Here is a 21,225-nt window from a genome sequence, read left to right as displayed (position 1 = left end):
TTTAGTCACTAGTCTGTGTAATGAACAGTCAGATGATGAACTTCTGATCTTTTTAGATCCTGATTCAGCCTCATGAACATTAATGTATTAAATGGAGACCTGCTTCTGATCCTCTGTATGTTCACCACAATCAATAGTCCCATCTCTTCACCTAGCAATTATTTCTCTTCTATTGTGTACCTCTGTGTTCTGTATAACCAACTAATACACACTCCTCTGACAGAGTATTAACATTTTGTTCAAAATCCCAGAAATCTAATCCTGATGTTTCTCTGCTGCTGAGGAAGAGCTGTTTTGGAAGATCAAGCACTGAAAGGAAAGAGGAGAAGAAGTTATTTTTTTCTGCATCTCCTGTTGGTGGTAATAATCACACCTTGTACAGAGAACAGAAACCCACAAGTGTCTAAACTGTGAGATCTGATCTTTTCTTAAACTCTATTCATCTGTCACTGACTTCAGCTTAACTACATTTATTTACATTAAAAACCATTAAAGTCTGATGACACCATGTAGATAAAGACTGGTTTAAATTCTAAACCATATATCAGGTCTAGTTTGAGATAACTGACCACAATCCCTTACATCATGTGTGTCTAACAAGTTACTGATAATGAATCATAAACAGTCAGGTTCATAACTGGAGACATTTTCATACTTGTGAATTTTACACAGTGCCTTAATTTTCACAGACTTAAACTGTAAATGGACAATTGACTGATAAACTGTTTCATGGTCATTTGTGGCCTGTTTCCTCATTATTTCATAATAAATTAAGGAGATGAAAGGTCTGGAGGTGATTGCATGTTTTTAAATGTGTATTTCAGTAGCAATTCAGGGTGTGGAGGGTCACACAGTTATTTGGTATTTAATTTTAGTCAGTGGAGTTATGTTATGTGCACAGGCTGAGTTTTGCATGTACTCTGCATGTGTTCTTGATTTCTTCCTTTTTTCCTTCCTTTTTTTCTCTCTCTGAAGATTAAAAGATGCAAAGGATGTGTTAATGACATGACAAATATTAACATTTGTTTTGCCAAAAGATGTACATACACTACAGTAAAAAACAATACAGAAACACAAGTGATGAAACAAATAAACAGTGTAAATGAAAAGAATAGAATAGTGTGTGTGTGTGTGGATTGAGATCTGGAGAATGTGGAGGCCAGGTCAACACCTCAAACTGGTTGTTGTGGTCATCAAACCATTCCTGAACAATTTCTGTTTTGTGTCACGGTGCATTATCCTGCTGAAAGAGGCCACAGCCATCAGGGAATACCGTTTCTATGAAAGGGTGTAGAGGGTCTGTAACAATGTTTAGGTATGTGGTACGTGTCAAAGTAACATCCACATGGATGCAGGACCAAAGGTTTCCCAGCAGAACACTGACCAAAGCAGGACACTGCCTCTGCCGGCTCGCCTTCTTCCCATAGTGCATCCTGGTGCCACGTGTTCCCCAGGTAAGAGACGCACATGCACCCGGCCATCCACGTGATGTAACCCTCATGTACTGTTGGAAATGTTTTCATCCACCAGGGTGCATTTTTCACTCTTAATTCTATCTATCTATCTATCTATCTATCTATCTATCTATCTATCTATCTATCTATCTATCTATCTATCTATCTATCTATTTCATAAATGATGTCACTGCTGTGAAGGAAAAAAACACACAAAATAACTGATTTTCAATATAAAAAGTGGACTGTATATTTTTGTTTACCTTTTATCACAGTCTTGGACATGTCAAGACTAGGAACAACACTGACTTTGATGCACTGTTAGTTTTTTTATACATCAGATTTTAATTTGTTTCTCCCTAATTTACTGTTCATGCACGTTTTCGTCCCACAGACTTCCATTATAACGACATTTTTTGACTGCACAGCCATGACACTATATAATCATGCATTCTTGATTGTTGCTGGTTTTCCCTGTTGGGAAGAGGTAAAATTTGTGACTTTTACTATTGACAACCAAGTGGCCCCATTGACCCTTTACACAGGCCTGTGTATGAAATGTTTGTCTTTTCTTGATGGTAAAGCCAGTTTGAACCTTAAAATCCTTCAGTGATACACTTTTCCATTTTCTCTGTAAAAAAAAATCTACCCTGCATCAGATTTATGAGCATAACCATTTATTATGAACCAAAATGCAACAACAACCTCAAATAAACTGAATAATGGTGGAGGAGTTGAGGAGGGAGAACTAAACTATTAAACTATTTAGTGTGTGTGTGTGTGTGTGTGTGTGTGCATTCAATCTTTTCAGCAGGACATGCAACATATCATCTGGTGCTCTTTGCAAGTGTGTCCACCACAACAGATGCAAGTGCTGACTGTTTTTTTTTGACTGCTTTTTTTTGTCCTGTGCACCACTTGCTTGTTCCCCTCTTTACTCCTGAGCTGCTGGTGTCTGTGGCTCTGTGTCTGGAGGGGCAGCTACAGAAGACTGGATCCCTCTCACCAGTGCAGCATCAACTGGTGTATGAGGGAGATGCTCTCTCCCCAATATTGCTGCAGAGACTAGACAATTTCCCAGCTCTTCTAGGAAAAGCCTCCTCCTGTACAACTTTTCCTGGTTCAAGGATGGATCCACAGCTGTGAGGATGATACAGTATCTCACAAAAGTGAGTACACCCCTGACATTTGTGTAAATATTTTATTATATCTTTTCATGAGACAACACTGAAGAAATGCCCCTCTGCTCCAATGTACAGTAGTGAGTGTCCAGCCTGTATAACAGTGTAAATTTGCTGTCCCCTCAAAATAACTCAACACACAGACATTAATGTCTAAACCGTTGGCAACAAAAGTGACTCCACCCCTAAGTGGAAATGTACAAATTGGGCCCGAAGTGTCAATATTTTGTATGGCCACCATTATTTTCCAGCATTGCCTTAACCCTCTTGGGCATGGAGTTCACCAGAGCTTCACAGGTTGACACTGGAGTCCTCTTCCACTCCTCCATGATGACATCACAGAGCTGGTGGATGTTAGAGACCTTGCGCTCCCCATGTAGACCAATTTGATGCAGTGTGCGGCATATGGTCTGAGCACTGACAGGCTGACCCCCCACCCCTCTGACCGGCTGACCCCCAACCCCTTCAACCTCTGCAGCAATGCTGGCAGCACTCATACGTCTATTTCCCAAAGACGACCTCTGGATATGACTCTGAGCATGTGCACTCAACTTCTTTGGTGGACCATGGCGGGGTCTGTTCTGAGTAGAACCTGTCCAGTAAAACCGTTGTATGGTCTTGCCCACTGTGCTGCAGCTCAGTTTCAGGGTCTTGGCAATCTGCTTATAGCCTAGGCCAGACCTGGGCATTTTACGGCCCGCGGGCCACAAAGTTGATTCCGAATGCCACGTTTTCAACAAGACATAGACTGCAAAATATTTATTTACAGAAATCAAAGGTAAAGCCATGTGCTTAGTTTGTGGTACACAGGTCACTGTGTTGAAAGAATCACCACTACGTGACCAAACACGAGGAGAAATACAAGAATTTGTCTGATGAAGAGCGTGCAAAGGAGTCGGAGGCTGTGGCCACGCTGCAAACCCGACAAGGACTTTTTACAAAACTTCCCACACCCAGAGATGCAGCTGTCAAGACAAGTCATGTCATATCTCACAAAATCACTAGAAAAAGTAAAGCGTTTTCTGACAGAGAGTTTATTAAGGAGTGTATGGTGGACTCTGCTGCCCTGATATGCCCAGAGAAAAAGGGAGCATTTGAAAACGTGCCCCTCTCTCGACGCACTGTAATGAGAAGGGTTGAGGACATCGCGGGAAATCTGGAGCTTCAGCTGAGGAACAGAGCGGTCAACTTTGACCATTTTTCACTGGCTCTGGATGAGAGCTGAGATTTGAATGAAGTTGAGCAGTTGCTTATCTTTAACATAATGCAAAACATCTTTTCAGTATTTGTGAAGATTAACAAGTTAAAAATAAAATGAAACGGTGATGCAATGATTGTTTTTGTTTTAAACTGTTTATTACTTCTATAGGATTATTTTCCTCTTTGACCTACACAACAATTCATGAATTTACATAAATATTTACAGAATATCCTTATTCTTCTGATTACCAGCAGCAGCTAATCAAAATACTGTATATCATTTATTGCTTTTTAGAATGGGAGAAAGAATTAAGTTCAAGTTATCATTGGCTCGGCCCTCCAGCACAGTTCATATTTGTTATGTGGCCCCCTGTAGAAATTAATGGCCATCTTTATGTAGAGCAACAATTCTTTTTATCAGATCCTCAGAGAGTTCTTTGCCATGAGGTGCCATGTTGAACTTCCAGTGACCAGTATGAGAGAGTGTGAGCGCGATAACACCAAATTTAACACACCTGCTCCCCATTCACACCTTGTAACACTAACAAGTCACATGACCCCGGGGAGGGGAAATGGCTAATTGCTCCCAATTTGGACATTTCCACTTAGGGGTGTAGTCACTTTTGTTGCCAACGGTTTAGACATTAATGTCTGTGTGTTGAGTTATTTTGAGGGGACAGCAAATTTACACTGTTATACAGGCTGGACACTCACTACTGTACATTGGAGCAGAGGGTCATTTCTTCAGTGTTGTCACATGAAAAAATATAATAAAATATTTACAATAATGTGAGGGGTGTACTCACTTTTGTGAGATACTGTATATGCATTATATGCTGAGATGTCCACTATATTAAAAAATAACATCCCTGGCCACCAATTGGTTCTCCTCCTACAGCTGTAGGTGCCAACAACCTACAAAGATAAAAAAACAAGAACACCTCATGGAGCCTTGTGCTGATGAGGATCACATTTGTTCCCCGTTTTAGCATGTAACTCATGGCCGTGCTGTTCTTTGTGAAGGTGAAGACAGCTGAGAGGGCAAGTCGTCTTTTAATCTGCACCAGGTTGGGTGGCAGCTCTGTTTAATTTTTCCTGATCATTCCGACAAAGGCTACTTTGTTCTGCAGAAGCTTCTGAGCAAGTGAGTAATAAATAAAAAAATTGTCACAAGTGATAGTGACACCCTGGAGTCCTTCTGTCATCTCTATGATCACGCTCTTGTCCTTGCTCACCTCTGCAGCATCACCAGTGTTTCTCAGGTTAATGTCACACCTCCAGGCATCGAATGTGGAAACGTCAGCAGTTATCTAAATTTTTAGTGCATATTTGGCCGTTTTTTTTTTGGCTTGTACTACCGAAACCTGCATCACCCTTTGAATGGCACAAGCTTTATTTCTTTTGTGTTTTAGGAATTGAGGCCCCAGAGTAGTCACTGAGCCATTCCTGCCTTTTGGTAGTGGTGCTTCTGTTACTGAGTGCTGTGTGTTTTGTGAATTCTTCTTCTCCTCCTTCTTTAGGCTTTTCCCTTTAGGGGTCGCCACAGTGAATCATCTCTCTGTGTGTTTTGCGAATTATGAGACATTGCTCTCTTGTAGGAAAACTTCGAGATTGGTTTACCTGCCCCAGGTAGACATTGGCCCTTTTTTGTATGTTAGAATCCACATATCTGATCCTCTTTTGCATACAAATTTGTGTGGTCTTCTTGATGTTTGGGTAGGTTTTTTTTATCTATACATGGTAACAGGGGTGTAGCTGGTTGGCCATATTTTGGGTTATTTCTAACCTACTTCTTAAAGCATGTGAAGAAGCCAATCATTTAGGGTGAAAACATGAAAGTGACCTCTCAGAGAGACAGTAGAAAGTTTAGGAATGGCAAACCAACAATTTAGTATATTCTATATAAAAAGAGTGAACTAGCAAGCTTAGCAGCACTAAAAGGCCCAGAGGACCATGGGAGTCAACTTACATGAATGATCACAGAATTCTTTCCTTGTTAAAGTAAAACCTCTTCACAACATCTAGCCAAGTCAAAAAACACTCCTAAGGTTAACGCCCATAACCTTCTCTGCTCCAGGGATACTGCATCATGGCTGACCCCTGTGCTCTGACCCCAAATTCCAAAGCTGGCAAATGAGAAGAAAGAATTTCATTTTCCTATAATGTACATGTGACAAAAACATCTTCTCCTTTCTCTTCTTTTTCATGACAAAGTTTTTACTATATGTTTCTGTCTAGTGACTGTTTAGAATGACCCAGTGGAGCCTCTAATAGCTCTTGAAGCCATTCTCATTTTTGACCCCTAGATGCAATAATCCCAGCGTAGCAGTGTACTCTTTAGTCAGACCAGACACTAATAAGTAACACATCAGCTAGATTTGTAAAAGAGGGAAACAGCAGTCAGAGTAGATGAAGTTTACATTGGTAAGTATTGGTAGATCAGGTTTGTGACACATTTTACAGAATGTTCCAGAAACCAGTGGGACTGACCCACCAACAGAGTTGAACCAAACAAAAAAAAACAGTCAGAATTTATGAAAAACTCTATGAACATAAGAACCCTCCACTTTAATGCTGGACTCTATTATTATATTAGCAGTGACACTTCCATTTTAAGTGGAGCCAATCTATGCCAGCACCCCTACTGAATAACAGTGGGTCTCAAGTGTTGCTTTTACTATTAATGTGGCCTCAGATTAATGTCCCCTCACCCTCATGACAACAAGGTGAAACATGACTCACTAATGAGATCACTTTTTCCATCTCTGCACAGCATCACCTGTGGTTTCTGCATTTATATACCCACTGAAAATGCTTGTTGACCACAGTTTCCAATACTACAGCGAAAGCCTATACCATAGATTTAAATTTGGATATCCCTTCAAGCCTCTGTATCCGGCCTGAGTAATAAAGCCTCTTTTAAAGTCACTTTTCTCTTCTTGTCACATTGAGCCAAAATTTGTGATCAACTAGGCCTGTTCAACAGCACAAAAAAATAATCCAATGGTCTGACCAAGAGAGGGCTGTTCCCTTAATACCAACAACATGTTCTAAGCCTATCAAGTAGAATAGTGTGATCAATGGTGTCAAAAGCTGCACTAACATCAAGCAACACCAGCAGGGAGGCGCAACCCTGATCAGAGACCAGTAACAGGTCATTTACCATTTTAACCAGTGCTTTCTCTGTGCTATGACAAGGATAATACATTTCATGTTTGTTATTCCTATGTAGGTGTGAGCATACCTGCTGTGCTACAACCGTTTCTAGGATCTTGTAGATCAGAATCAGAATCAGAAAAAGTTTTATTGCCAGGTACAGCAAAGGGTTAGCAAAAAGCACTTTACAGTACTAGGAATTCGTCTTGGTGTCAGGTGCAAACATATACACAGATATAAAGGGGAGGTTTGATATTGACCTACAGTATAGTTGGAAAGCTGACAAGAGTCAAAGGTCAGGTTTGATAACCACTCATGAAATTTAGGTACATTGCCAGCACTAAAGGAAGAATTGATTATTTTTTAGAACAACTTCGGTTGCTACTGGAATTATCTGTTCTAATTGTCTGGTGTTCTGTTTTAAGGAGCATGTGTGATCATTATACCAGAGTGCCAGTTTTTTCTTTCTAATTAGCTTCTAATTGCAGGTGTCAGGAGCTGGTCAGACACTTCCCTACTTGACCACCAGAAGGCCAGTGTTTATGTTTTCTGTGTCATGTTTTCTCATTTATGTTTTCCCCATGTGTTCTTTTCCTGTTTCATTGTTCTGTTCCTGCCTTTTGTCCTCACCTGGTTTGTGTTTCCCTTGATTAGCCCTCCTATATATGCCCAGTGTTTAGTGTTTTTAGTTGCTTAGTCATTATTTCTGTTTTTCACCTTTGTCAGAGTTTTTGTAGAGTATTTTTGTCAGAGTTTGTATTTGTTCCTGGACAATGTTGAGATGCTCATTTTGTTTTTTGTTCATTTTGATTTTTGTGTGTTTTCTTGGTTGTGTCTTTCCCAGTGTTTTCCATTTTCTTTTTTTTCTCATTTGTTATAAATTTTGATTTATTAAATTCATTTATAAATGCATTTGGGTCCGAACTTTGTACTGTGAGTGATCAAGCTCTTCCTGCAGGAGACCTGGGTTTGATCCCCTCCTCGGGTGACATCACATTTTTATTTCCTGGCAGGTAGCTAAACACTGACTTCAGGTAATCAGTCACCTGATCTGATCAGATAGCTTCAGACTATGGAAATATAAAATTTTTCCAGAAATATAAATATTAATATTTTACAATATTCTGTCTACATTTAATCAAAATATTAGAATGAGATTAAAATCACGTAATACTCAGGCTCCAGGCATTGTGGAATGGAATCCTACACATTAGTTAGGGTATCACCTAAGTGGAAGTGGGAAGTGGAAAAACCAAACAACAAATAGAAATAATTCCAGTTAGCAATAAAATATAAGAACATAATTGTTATTTTTCCTTTTGAAAGGAACCCAAACAATCAGGCAAAAGAAAAATACATAAAGATATGATAAAGATCTAAATAAATGTAAAAAAGGATTGTTTGACTCCTGGTAAACTTACCTCCACTGCCCCATAGGATTGTGAACAACATAATTTAAAAAAACAAAAACAAAAAAAACACCAGAGACGGTCTGGTCCATATGCCTAATGATTTTATTTATAATAATTTTATTCACTAGGTGAAGAAGTCTCAGTCACACTTCTGCCACTATCTCTGAACTGATATCACGGAGAGTGCCAAAAAACACACAGAGACAGTGATTGAATATTAAAACACTTCAAATTCACTGAGACCAACAGGGAGAATTTATACAGAAGAGAAGTGAAGTATTTAGTGATATATATACACTATATTGCCAAAAGTATTTGCTCACCTGCCTTGACTCACATATGAACTTAAGTGACATCCCATTCCTAATCCATAGGGTTCAATATGACGTCGGTCCACCCTTTGCAGCTATAACAGCTTCAACTCTTCTGGGAAGGCTGTCCACAAGGTTTAGGAGTGTGTTTATGGGAATTTTTGACCATTCTTCCAGAAGCGCATTTGTGAGGTCACACACTGATGTTGGACGAGAAGGCCTGGCTCTCAGTCTCCGCTCTAATTCATCCCAAAGGTGTTCTATCGGGTTGAGGTCAGGACTCTGTGCAGGCCAGTCAAGTTCATCCACACCAGACTCTGTCATCCATGTCTTTATGGACCTTGCTTTGGTCACTGGTGCACAGTCATGTTGGAAGAGGAAGGGGCCAGCTCCAAACTGTTCCCACAAAGTTGGGAGCATGGAATTGTCCAAAATGTCTTGGTATGCTGAAGCATTCAGAGTTCCTTTCACTGGAACTAAGGGGCCAAGCCCAGCTCCTGAAAAACAACCCCACACCATAATCCCCCTCCACCAAACTTTACACTTGGCACAATGCAGTCAGACAAGTACCGTTCTCCTGGCAACCGCCAAACCCAGACTCGTCCATCAGATTGCCAGATGGAGAAGTGCGATTTGTCACTCCAGAGAACGCGTCTCCACTGCTCTAGAGTCCAGTGGCGGCGTGCTTTACACCACTGCATCCGACGCTTTGCATTGCACTTGGTGATGTATGGCTTGGACGCAGCTGCTCGGCCATGGAAACCCATTCCATGAAGCTCTCTGCGCACTGTTCATTATGAAGTGTCTGGGCTCAGCACATCTTTATCAGAACAGAACAGTAAGAATGTCTAGGCAAAATCAAAGGATATAGACAAGGTCATAGATAAGGCTGTAAGCAAATAGTATCACATAGTCAGACCTGGGCACACAGTCAGCCCAGGACAGAGCATGCCATAAATATATTCAGAATATATCAATGCCCTCTTTGGTCCATGGCTGTGCATCTTCAGCTCAGATGGAAAACCAAGAACTGTTTCTCTTTGCCCAATAGAGGAGCCTCCAAATAATATCCATGAAGACCCTAACAAAAACTTCAAAATACATCAAAATTTGTCCTACCATCTAGGAAGGATGCTGCATGCATTGCATATCACTTCCAAATAGGCCGTTATGGGAGGCTGTGTCACTGGTCTTAGGCATAATCATGTATTGGGAGGTTGTGCAGTCTGCCCCAGCAGGGAGCAGGGTTTGGGAGCTGTACTTTGTAGGCTGCCATGTCAGCTTCTAGATGGATATCTGCCTGGGAGGCTGCCCTGCCAGTCTCTGGATGGAGCTCTACACAGGAGTCCACCATGTTGGCTTCTGGCTGGGGCTCTGATGAACAGGCCGCCCTGTCATAGTAACTGGTGAACAGGCAAACCCACTCAAGCAGGTTTATACTGGTAGAGCTGGGAAGTAGACATGTAGGCAGTTGGTGCATAAGGAACAGGACAAAACAAGTAAACAAACAAAAGGTTTTAGTAGCCAAAAATACAAAAATGTATATAATTTATTAAATGGCTCCTGTAAGAATCATGAGTATAATCCTATTAGTGCCTTAGTCAGATTTATTCAAAGAATTCTTCTAATGAAACATTTTAATGCCTGAAGGTGAGAAGAAAAACATTATAACAGGAATATCATGCAAATTTAAAAAAAAAACTCTGTTTAATCAAAGATTTTGTGTCATTTTCAATACAATTTAAATCTGCAGTTACTACAAATGTTACCTAATATGGATTTAGTAACATTATGGGGAAACATTTTATTGTTAACATTTGTATGTAATTATAAATAACCAGACACTGTCAGAACACATTTTTCATTAGGTTCACTAGAAAGGTTAGTCTGATCTAACACATCCTTCATCCATGTGATCAGACTTCTCCAGATACATCTCAAAATCCTGACATGGGGATGATATTAAATTGCGTATAAAAGAAATTACATTAAGAGAAAACAGTTTTTACAGAATAAATAAATAATAAATTGTAATGAATGAATAATTTGTGACCCCTTGTGTTGGTCAGTGTCTCTGTGGCAGTGAGGTGAATGTTACGTAGGTCACACAGTCCAAATCTGAAGCTCTGAATTTTCTTTCATACAGTGAACTGTCATGAGGAATGTTTTCATCCTGTAGAGAGATTTAGATGATGAGCCAGAACCGAACAGTTTTTTTTTTCTGTCATTTTATAGAAATTCACTAATACTTCTTCCCTCCACCTCAGTCTGAAACTGCCCCAGCATGACCAGATCACTGTCCATTCTCCAAAATCACACAGTGCCTCAAGAAATGTAAATACAGGAAACACAGAATAACCAGAAATATAAAGTAAAAAAAAAAGTTTCAGTTCTTGCTTAATGCACCGTCAAATGGTAATTACTCCGAATAAATAGACAGGGTTGCCAGATTTCAGTAAAACTCCCAGCTGAACTCATCCAAAAGCCATTTTAAACTGTAGTTTGTTACTTACTCAGTTACATCTGGCATCAAGTGAACATCTCATTTTATACAAATACAAAGTTTCAGTGTTTTTTCAACACTAAGCTTACCCACATAACACTGATCAACAAAATAAGTAAACTGAAGTAATCTGAAGGACATGGAGAGAGGATGTGAAGCTACAGGTAGAACAATGACTTTCTGTAATCACTCAGGTTCATTTATGTTTCATGGAGGTCATGTGACATGTAGGCAGTTCTGTACTACACACAACTCTACAGTTATCCATTACTTTAAAATTTATACTAAACACTTATCTGTTTAATAACTTCTAGTTTACAAGCACAGTTTAGTCCAACACCAAACATTATTTTACTGTGATACATGCAATAAAATTTATTTCTGGGAGAAAAATAATAATAATAATTCAAAAAAAAAAAAAAGCGTCAATCAATCTGAATGTTTTCGTACCTGTTCAGTGGAGTTGGTGATGCGACTGCAGCATGATGATACTGATGATGTTGATTTTCCTGAAAGAGAATCCCATTTTCATTTATATAAATTAGACAATAAACACAGACACATGAAAAGCATCATTAGTACTAATATTCTGTCTGAATCTTTCACATCTACAACCACTTTTACCTTTCACTCTGCCGCAAAACACACACATGATGATGATGAAGACTAGGATAGAGATGAAGAACATACATATTACGATCAAATTTGTAATCCAGATGTTCCCCGTTCCTCCAGTCTGGTGTGAATCTGAATCCTCTGATGAAGAATCTCTCTCATTATCACTGCTACCTAAAAAATTCACACAGAGTCACACAGAGACATCAGTACAGTGCTGAGGAAAACGTGTCCATGAAGAAAATGTATCAAACATCAGGCTACTTTTATTTTGTACATTTTTATATTTTTCAGTGTTTTTTAGCCATATATGCAGATTGTGTTATCACTGATTCGTAAATAATAATCACTATTGTGCTGCAATAATATGAATTGTTCTGCTAAATCCAGAAAACTTCTCAAGTCTGATCAATAACAGATGTTTTGGGAAATTGTTTATCTGTATTTCCACACATAGGACTGAAATGTGTAACTTTGAATTCACATGTGATTCCCTGGTTATTGAGACTGTCATGTGTTTAGAAAGTGCATTATGTGATCATCAGTCACTTCATTTTACATCTAAACTAATGCTATAAAAACACAAGATTAGCTAAACAAAAAGTGAAACAAAAAATCGAAACAAAAAATGCTAAATATAAACTGACCAGCGATCTCTCTTTGGATTAATTGTAAACTCAGTTGCGCTACAAGACCTACAAAATGTTCTAGATAAAGAGTGATGACTGTCACTAGGAGTCTGAAGCTAGACATGTGTTCCTGGTGCTTCAACAGAATTGACAGAATTAACACATTTATTCTTTGCCTTGAACCTTTAAAAATGACCGAATGTCCTACAAAACAGAATAAAATTCTAGTTTAGGAAATTTACATAAATCCATGTACATGATTGCTGTCTGTTTTACTTTTGCAATATTCATATCTAATGACTAAATAATAGCTTCAGTAAATTCTCAAGATTATGACATGGAATAACATGTAATAAATCTGTAACTACATAAATATGTACAAAAAAACAAAACCCAGTATGAACAAGTAGGGTAAATAAAGTATTGTTACTGACCTGTAAAGTTCAGTCCGATGGGTTTCCCAAACTCAGTGTGCAGCTCCTCATTTCGACCTCCACAGTAATAAAATCCCAGATCTGTCTCTCTAACTCCAATAATCACTAAACTGACTGAACTGCTGCTTTGTGTTAGAGCAAAGTGACTCTTATTCTCATTATGGTCAACGTAAAAGTGTTTGTCCAGTTTCCCCTGTATTGCTGATGTAAACTGCCTCAGGCCTGTTGAGTTCATGTGATACCACGATATCTCTGAGTAATTAGTGATGTTACAGAGCAGAGTGATGTTTTGTCCAGGATCAACAGATAGCAGATCAGCTGAAATGATCTGAAGGAGATTCAGACTGATGACACCTGAAAGAACAACACCACATTAAGAGAGAAGATTCATCAGCACTCTGTAAACCTCACACACAGATCACAGGACATTCCATTCATGGAGACACATTTAACATCTTATAGACACGTAATATTATTATTAATATTATTATTATTATTATTATTATTATTATTATTATTATTATTATTATTAGTAGTAGTAGTAGTAGTAGTAGTAGTAGTAGTATTATTATTATTATTATAAACTGTCCAAAAGCCTTTCATAACCTGGTATAACTGAGGGCACTGTTCCCTCTACAGACATAATGAACACTATGTACAGCTAATGTAGATACAAAACATTATCTAGAATGTGCAAAAAAATGTTAAATAAATTTTAATAAACTCACCAAACAGCAGGTGTAGATTAAACACACACAGGAACTCTGCCATGTCTAACACACATCCTCCACTGAACATGTGAACAGACACTTAGTGGAATAAAAACTCTTCTGTTTCTGGTGTTTCTTAAGTTCCGGTTTAACTGCTTCAGCTACAAGCCTCTACATCCTGTCCCGCTGTTCTGTTCTGGGGTTTAATAAACTTCTGATCTCATTTTATATTCTCTGATTTATATTTACAACCCATTAGTTTATTAGTTACTTTTATCTACTTTCCTGACTGTTAGAGCTGGAATGAATAGATGGAAGGATGGATAAATAAATACACTTAAACACAAAACAGACAGATCAGAGTTAAAACCAGGAAATCCATTTAAATCCAAATTTTTAATTGTTTTTGTGTCATGAGACTCTTGTGTAGGAAATACAGATCAAATCAGATTCTTTTCACTGAAAAAGTTCATTGTATTTATTTGCTTTAAATGTGTTTGTTGGTTTTATGTGAATGGATTGTTTTATAATAACACAATTAGTTTCACACAACCGACATGATAAAATCAGATCTGAACTCAGACTTACCAGAGCTCAGGATTAAACCCAGGACTCTGCTATTGTGAAACAGTGTGTAAAATATACATCATATTTCCAGAAATCTGACAGACAGGATATTCCCTTTCAGTGTAGTGTGCTGCATGTCCACTTCCTAAAAGATGAATAAATGAGAGATTTGTTGTTTAAATTATAAATGAAGCTCACTGGTCTGCTTTATTACTAATACAGTCAGTATTGGAGCAGCGTGATGGAACAGTGGGTAGTGTGTGTGTGTGTGTGTGTGTGTGTGTGGTGTTCTGTGATGGACTGGTGTCACATCCAGAGTGTATTCTCTCCTCACACAGCGTTCCTGAGATCTGAATCTAGCAGAACCCTGGTCAGGATGAAGTTCTTACTGCTGATGATGAAGGAGAATATTTTAGTATTTTATCTGCATTTTCTTGTTAAAGTCACCAGCTCTGGAATTTATCACTTCTCAGTAAGATATGGAAGCTGAAGTACAAAATAAATTTATAAAACCAAAAGAAGAACAGCAATTACAAAAATATTCAAATCAATTAATGAACAGATCCTGGGACAGAACATGTAACTTACAAGTGACCAGCATTAACCCAAAACGCAACTGGACACATCTGAATATCTACATTCAGTGTTGCACAATAAAGACAGCTATAACTCATTAAAACACTTTACATTTATGTTACATGACATAAATATTAAACTTTAGTCATGCCAGTGTTCCCTCTTCTAAACAAGTAGCTTCCTCTTTGTGTCCAATCAGGAAAGACTTCAGGGTTTTAAAAACACACACTTCTCTTATTCACTGTTTTCATGAGCTAAGAGATTAACATTCTAATATATTTGTTTTAGCAGCAATGAGATAAAGGTCTGGTGTTTAGGAGCATTTCAGCTTCCTGGTAAGTTACGATGCTGATGGTCACTAAATGATGGACAGATTCAGCACATTGCAGTGTAAACAGTATACACATCTCTCTGCTGGATTCAGTCTAGATTAAAGAAATCTGAAATTTATAGCTGCAGATATGAGACTGGACTCGTTAGTGGAGAAGAATAGATCTAATAACATGTCTAGTGTTACAGAGAGATTAAGATTAAGGAAACCTGTGTGTTTATACCCCCTAAGTCCAGCAAAAGGGTCTGATGGAGTATGTTCAAGCACCAAAACCACAATGACCCATTTTTCATTTTCTGTTTCTGCTGCTGATGTTAAAACCACACACACTGCAGAGGAAACAGCACACTGTGGAAAAAACACACACACTGGGCAGTCTTTAACCTCAAAGCTAGTGTTAGTAGCAGTTAGTAAAGTTAGTAGCTGGTAGCTGTTACTGCATTAAATCTTATAAATTAAAGTAATACAAAAATAAATTAGCTAAACTACGTAGCTGTCAGAGAGAGGAATAATGATGAGTTTAGAGATGAATGCTGTCATATAACATCACTGAAAAAGGATTAAAATTTAGCAGAAGAAAGAGAAGCAGTTTGTGGAACACTGTAAGGAATAAGTATATAAAGCAATAATACTGCATGTCATTAGCTCTGTACATGTACTCTGCACAGGGACAATAAAGAATCTAATCTAATGAGCAAGTGATGTAGTTGATATTTTACCCACTGGAAGTGTTTATAACTGTTAATAACTGATTATTGATGATTTAGTCACTAGTCTGTGTAATGAACAGTCAGATGATGAACTTCTGATCTTTTTAGATCCTGATTCAGCCTCATGAACATTACTGTATTAAATGGAGACCTGCTTCTGATCCTCTGTATGTTCACCACAATCAATAGTCCCATCTCTTCACCTAGCAATTATTTCTCTTCTACTGTGTACCTCTGTGTTCTGTATAACCAACTAATACACACTCCTCTGACAGAGTATTAACATTTTGTTCAAAATCCCAGAAATCTAATCCTGATGTTTCTCTGCTGCTGAGGAAGAGCTGTTTTGGAAGATCAAGCACTGAAAGGAAAGAGGAGAAGAAGTTATTTTTTTCTGCATCTCCTGTTGGTGGTAATAATCACACCTTGTACAGAGAACAGAAACCCACAAGTGTCTAAACTGTGAGATCTATTTTGTGCACAGGCCGAGTTTTGTGTGGACTCTACATGTACTTGCTTTCTTCCCTTCCTCTTTTCTCTCTGAAGATTAAAAGATGCAAAGTTTGCTTTATTGATATGACAAATATTAACATTAGCATTGCCAAAGCTTGGAAAAATATTATTATTATTATTATTATTATTATTATTATTACTATTACTATTATTAATAATAATAATCATGATAATAATAATAAAATGTACATATACTACAGAATAGACACACATACTAAATAAAAAGAATAGAATCTTCTTTGTGTGTGCATGTGCTATTGTGCATGTGTGAGTGGGTGTGCACTTGTGCACACGTGTGTTATGTATATATGTTGTAGCATCTCTAGCTGCGAGGGCAGAACATGAACACACCAGAGACAAAGGATCTTGAATAAAGTGCACGATTTATTTACAGTCCAAAGTGCAAAAGTGAGTTTAAGCAGGTGAAAGAGAAAAATTAAGGTGATGATTATCTTGGTCTGTAGCATGCTCTGTGTCAGACAGTCCTCAGCGGTGGGGGAGGCGGTGACCAGGAGGCAGACGGGGTACAGAGGCTTCAGGGTGTTTCGTCTTCCTCTGTGTCCTCCAGCAGCTCTGGGGAGAAGAGACACCAAACATCATTAGTTTGTTTATTAGTCCACTTCGTACCTCCCTAGAAGTGCCACACCCCATGTAGCTCTCTCTCTGTCTCCAGGAGGGTGAAGAGCTAGTGCTACTGTTCTGATTAGCTGCTGAAGTTTTTTAGAGCCATAAAGCCCCTAACCCTCTGGGTCAAGTGTTCAGGCCTTAACAATTAACGTGGCTTTTGCGTCAGATACACTCACCCTCTTACTGAGAACATGAAGTATCATAAACAAGACATTTTATCACATCTGTTCATCAGCACCAGTGGTTTCGACACTAATAAACTCACTGAATGTGTTTTTGACCACAGTTTTCAACCGCATCGCTAAAGCCTTTATCATAGCTCTAAATTCAGATATCACTTTACACAGGTGTGACTGAAGCCCCTGTAGGGCAGTAAACACCTACTAGCAAAGATGAATATAAAGGTTTGATAGATAAGTGATGTTCTCATCTGATACTTTTATAATTTGTAGATATTACACAGTAAGGGAAGATATGCAGATACAGTGCCTTGCAAAAGTATTCACCCCCCTTGGCATTTTTCATGTTTTGTTACATTATAACCTGTAATTTAAATGTTTTTTTAATCTGAATTTTATGTGATGGATCTGCACAAAATAGTCTAAGTTGGTGAAGTGAAATGAGAAAAATATATATAAAAAAGAATTTTTAAAAATTAAAAATCTGAAAATTGGCATGTGCATATGTATTCAACCCCTTTGCTATGAAGCCCCTCAAAAGTTCTAGTGCAACCAATTACCTTCAGAAGTCACATAATTAGTGAAATGAAGTCCACCTGTGTGCAGTCTAAGTGTCACATGATCTGTCAGTATAAACACACCTTTTCTGAAAGGCCCCAGAGGCTGCAATACCACTAAGCAAGAGGCGGCACACCATGAAGACCAAGGAGCTCTCCAAACAAGTCAGGGACAAAGCTGTTAAGAAGTACAAGTCAGGATTGGGTTATAAAAGAATATCCAAATGTTTCATGATCCCCCGGAGCACCATCAAATCCATCATCTTCAAATGGAAAGAACATGGTACCACAACAAACCTGCCAAGAGAGGGCCGCCCACCAAAACTCACAGACCGGGCAAGGAGGGCATTAATCAGAGAGGCAGCACATAGACCAAAGGCAACCCTGAAGGAGCTGCAGAGTTCCACACAGAGAGTATCTGTGCATGGGATCACAATAAACCGTACGCTCCATAGAGCTGGGCTTTATGGAACAGTGGCCAGAAAAAAGCCATTACTTAGTGTTAAAAATAAGAAGGCACGTTTTGAGTTTTGCCAAAAGACATGTGGGCGACTCCCCAAATGTATAGAGAAAGGTGCTCTGGTCAGATGAGACTAAAATTGAACTTTTCGGCCACCAAGGAAAACGCTATGTCTGGCGCAAACCCAACACATCCCATCACCCCAAGAACACCATCCCCACAGTGAAACATGGTGGTGGCAGCATCATGCTGTGGGGATGTTTTTCAGCAGCAGGGGCTGGGAAACTGATCCGAGTCGAGGGAAAGATGGATGGTGCTAAATACAGGGATATTCTTGAGCAAAACCTGTTTCAGTCTGCCTGTGATTTGAGACTGGGACGGAGGTTCACCTTCCAGCAGGACAATGACCCGAAGCATACTGCTAAAGCAACACTCGAGTGGTTTAAGGGGAAACATTTAAATGTGTTGGAATGGCCTAGTCAAAGCTCAGACCTCAATTCAATTGAGAATCTGTGGTCAGACTTGAAGATTGCTGTTCACAAGCGGAAACCATCCAACATGAAGGAGCTGGAGCAGTTTTGCCTTGAGGAATGGGCAAAAATCCCAGTGGCAAGATGTGGCAAGCTCACAGAGACTTATCCAAAGTGACTTGCAGCTGTAATTGCCGCAAAAGATGTCTCTACAAAGTACTGACTTTAGGGGGGTGAATAGTTATGCACACTGAAGTTTTCTGTTATTTTGTCCTATTTGTTGTTTGCTTCACAATAAAAAAAATCACATCTTTAAAGTTGTAGGCATGTTCTGTAAATGAAGTGATGCAAACCTTCAAACAATCCATTTCATTTCCAGGATGTGAGGCAACAAAACATGAAAAATGCCAAGGGGGGGTGAATACTTTTGCAAGGCACTGTATGCAGAGCCTCAAACAACCCTCCAAGAAAAACAGATATCACATACTGTATATACTTTAAATGATCTTGTTTGTTTGTTTGTTTGTTTATCGTGTTGTCACACAAAATAACATCCCCCTGATGTGATTTCCCACTTGAAAAAGATCTCCAGTATGTGGTACTGTACATTGTATGTAGCATCACAGGTGCGCATCCCAGTAAATGCCCTACTGTAGCGTGAAATATATACATACACACACACACACATATATATATATATATACACTATATTGCCAAAAGTATTCGCTCACCCATCCAAATAATCAGAATCAGGTGTTCCAATCACTTCCATGGCCACAGGTGTATAAAATCAAGCACCTAGGCATGCAGACTGTTTTTACAAACATTTGTGAAAGAATGGGTCGCTCTCAGGAGCTCAGTGAATTCCAGCGTGGAACTGTGATAGGATGCCACCTGTGCAACAAATCCAGTCGTGAAATTTCCTCGCTCCTAAATATTCCACAGTCAACTGTCAGCTGTATTATAAGAACGTGGAAGTGTTTGGGAACGACAGCAACTCAGCCACGAAGTGGTAGGCCACGTAAACTGACGGAGCGGGGTCAGCGGATGCTGAGGCGCATAGTGCGAAGAGGTCGCCAACTTTCTGCAGAGTCAATCGCTACAGACCTCCAAACTTCATGTGGCCTTCAGATTAGCTCAAGAACAGTGCGCAGAGAGCTTCATGGAATGGGTTTCCATGGCCGAGCAGCTGCATCCAAGCCATACATCACCAAGTGCAATGCAAAGCGTCGGATGCAGTGGTGTAAAGCACGCCGCCACTGGACTCTAGAGCAGTGGAGACGCGTTCTCTGGAGTGACGAATCGCGCTTCTCCATCTGGCAATCTGATGGACGAGTCTGGGTGTGGTGGTTGCCAGGAGAACGGTACTTGTCTGACTGCATTGTGCCAAGTGTAAAGTTTGGTGGAGGGGGGATTATGGTGTGGGGTTGTTTTTCAGGAGCTGGGCTCGGCCCCTTAGTTCCAGTGAAAGGAACTCTGAATGCTTCAGCATACCAAGACATTTTGGACAATTCCATGCTCCCAACTTTGTGGGAACAGTTTGGAGCTGGCCCCTTCCTCTTCCAACATGACTGTGCACCAGTGACCAAAGCAAGGTCCATAAAGACATGGATGACAGAGTCTGGTGTGGATGAACTTGACTGGCCTGCACAGAGTCCTGACCTCAACCCGATAGAACACCTTTGGGATGAATTAGAGCGGAGACTGAGAGCCAGGCCTTCTCGTCCGACATCAGTGTGTGACCTCACAAATGCGCTTCTGGAAGAATGGTCAAAAATTCCCATAAACACACTCCTAAACCTTGTGGACAGCCTTCCCAGAAGAGTTGAAGCTGTTATAGCTGCAAAGGGTGGACCGACGTCATATTGAACCCTATGGATTAGGAATGGGATGTCACTTAAGTTCATATGTGAGTCAAGGCAGGTGAGCGAATACTTTTGGCAATATAGTGTATATAGTTATAATGTATATAATATAATAAGTATAGAATATATATGTATATTATAATAAGTATATTATAATATGTATATAAGTTTAGGCCAATCTCCCGCCGACCTCCATCTGTTTCTTTTCCGGTAGATTGAAAAGCCTTAGCCTTTACAGTCTTTAGAACAAACACATCCAGACCACCTCAGAGTATTAAACCAGCCACTGAAGGAAGACAGTACATAAAGAGTCCATTTGACTAGGCTTCCCCATCAAAACCCTGAACAGCTGGGTGAACACTACAGAAGACAATACTTCCCTCTCCCCAAACCATACTCACTTCTTCTCTCCCTTTACCTGGCTATATACAAGAGGGGGAATACAGGATAGAGCCCCCCTAGAGTGTGGTAGTAACATTGCAATTAAATGGCTCAGTTAGCGATTTCTGGGCGGTTGCAATATATTGGGTGGTTTTAGCACCAGTAGAAGAAAGAAAAATTAGAGAAAGCAAACAGGACAAAGCTACCTTTGTAATTCAGAGTCTTCCTGGTGTGCTGATGTTGTAGAGTTTCAGCATCACAGCTTAATCTGGGCATCAAACTGAAATGTTCTCATGATCCTCACAGATGAAACACACTGAAATCATCAGTGTTTCTTTTTTCCTAAATGAATCTACTTTATAGGCCAGACCTCTTGGGCAGGGG

General features: G+C 39.4%; 3 protein-coding genes across 6 annotated transcripts in view; all 3 read right to left on the bottom strand.

Moving 5' to 3' along the window:
- The window catches only part of LOC131364507 (uncharacterized), a 77,595-nt gene that overhangs the window by 51,521 nt on the left and 4,849 nt on the right, over positions 1–21,225 (bottom strand). The window lies entirely within an intron of this gene.
- On the bottom strand, positions 8,516–13,769 carry LOC131364511 (uncharacterized). Of its 3 annotated transcripts, none has more exons than XM_058407689.1 (5): positions 13,624–13,769; positions 12,896–13,249; positions 11,842–12,006; positions 11,668–11,726; positions 8,516–10,162 (listed from the first exon to the last, which is right to left on the bottom strand). In XM_058407689.1, the coding sequence occupies exons 1-5, from the start codon at positions 13,691–13,693 to the stop codon at positions 10,139–10,141; spliced, it is 672 nt and encodes a 223-aa protein (XP_058263672.1). In that variant the 5' UTR covers positions 13,694–13,769; the 3' UTR covers positions 8,516–10,138. The 3 variants fall into 3 exon arrangements, with proteins under 3 accessions (XP_058263672.1, XP_058263673.1, XP_058263671.1); XM_058407690.1 differs by lacking the exon at positions 8,516–10,162 and adding an exon at positions 10,169–11,454; XM_058407688.1 differs by lacking the exon at positions 8,516–10,162 and adding an exon at positions 10,169–10,887.
- The window catches only part of LOC131364509 (uncharacterized), an 84,629-nt gene continuing 80,108 nt past the window's right edge, over positions 16,705–21,225 (bottom strand). For both annotated transcript variants that reach the window (XM_058407684.1, XM_058407682.1), the window contains exon 7: positions 16,705–16,875. The gene's annotated coding sequence lies outside the window, so the exon portion shown is untranslated. The remainder of the gene's footprint in view (positions 16,876–21,225) is intronic.

The sequence above is a fragment of the Hemibagrus wyckioides genome, linkage group LG14 (genome assembly GCF_019097595.1).
Source record: "Hemibagrus wyckioides isolate EC202008001 linkage group LG14, SWU_Hwy_1.0, whole genome shotgun sequence".
Taxonomy (NCBI): Eukaryota; Metazoa; Chordata; class Actinopteri; order Siluriformes; family Bagridae; genus Hemibagrus; species Hemibagrus wyckioides.
The sequence above is the reverse complement of the archived record's forward strand: the minus strand, read 5'-3'. Positions and strand labels throughout refer to the sequence as shown.

What these genes read in the sequence shown, in the direction of transcription:
- LOC131364511 (XM_058407688.1), bottom strand. Translation starts at nt 13,693, where the DNA reads ATGTTCAGTGGAGGATGTGTGTTAGACATGGCAGAGTTCCTGTGTGTG. An exon ending in TAATCTACACCTGCTGTTTG is followed by an intron (nt 13,250 to 13,623) that starts GTGAGTTTATTA and finishes TTGTTCTTTCAG; the next exon opens with GTGTCATCAGTCTGAATCTC. An exon ending in TCACCAACTCCACTGAACAG is followed by an intron (nt 10,888 to 11,667) that starts GTACGAAAACAT and finishes ATCTCTCTACAG; the next exon opens with GATGAAAACATTCCTCATGA.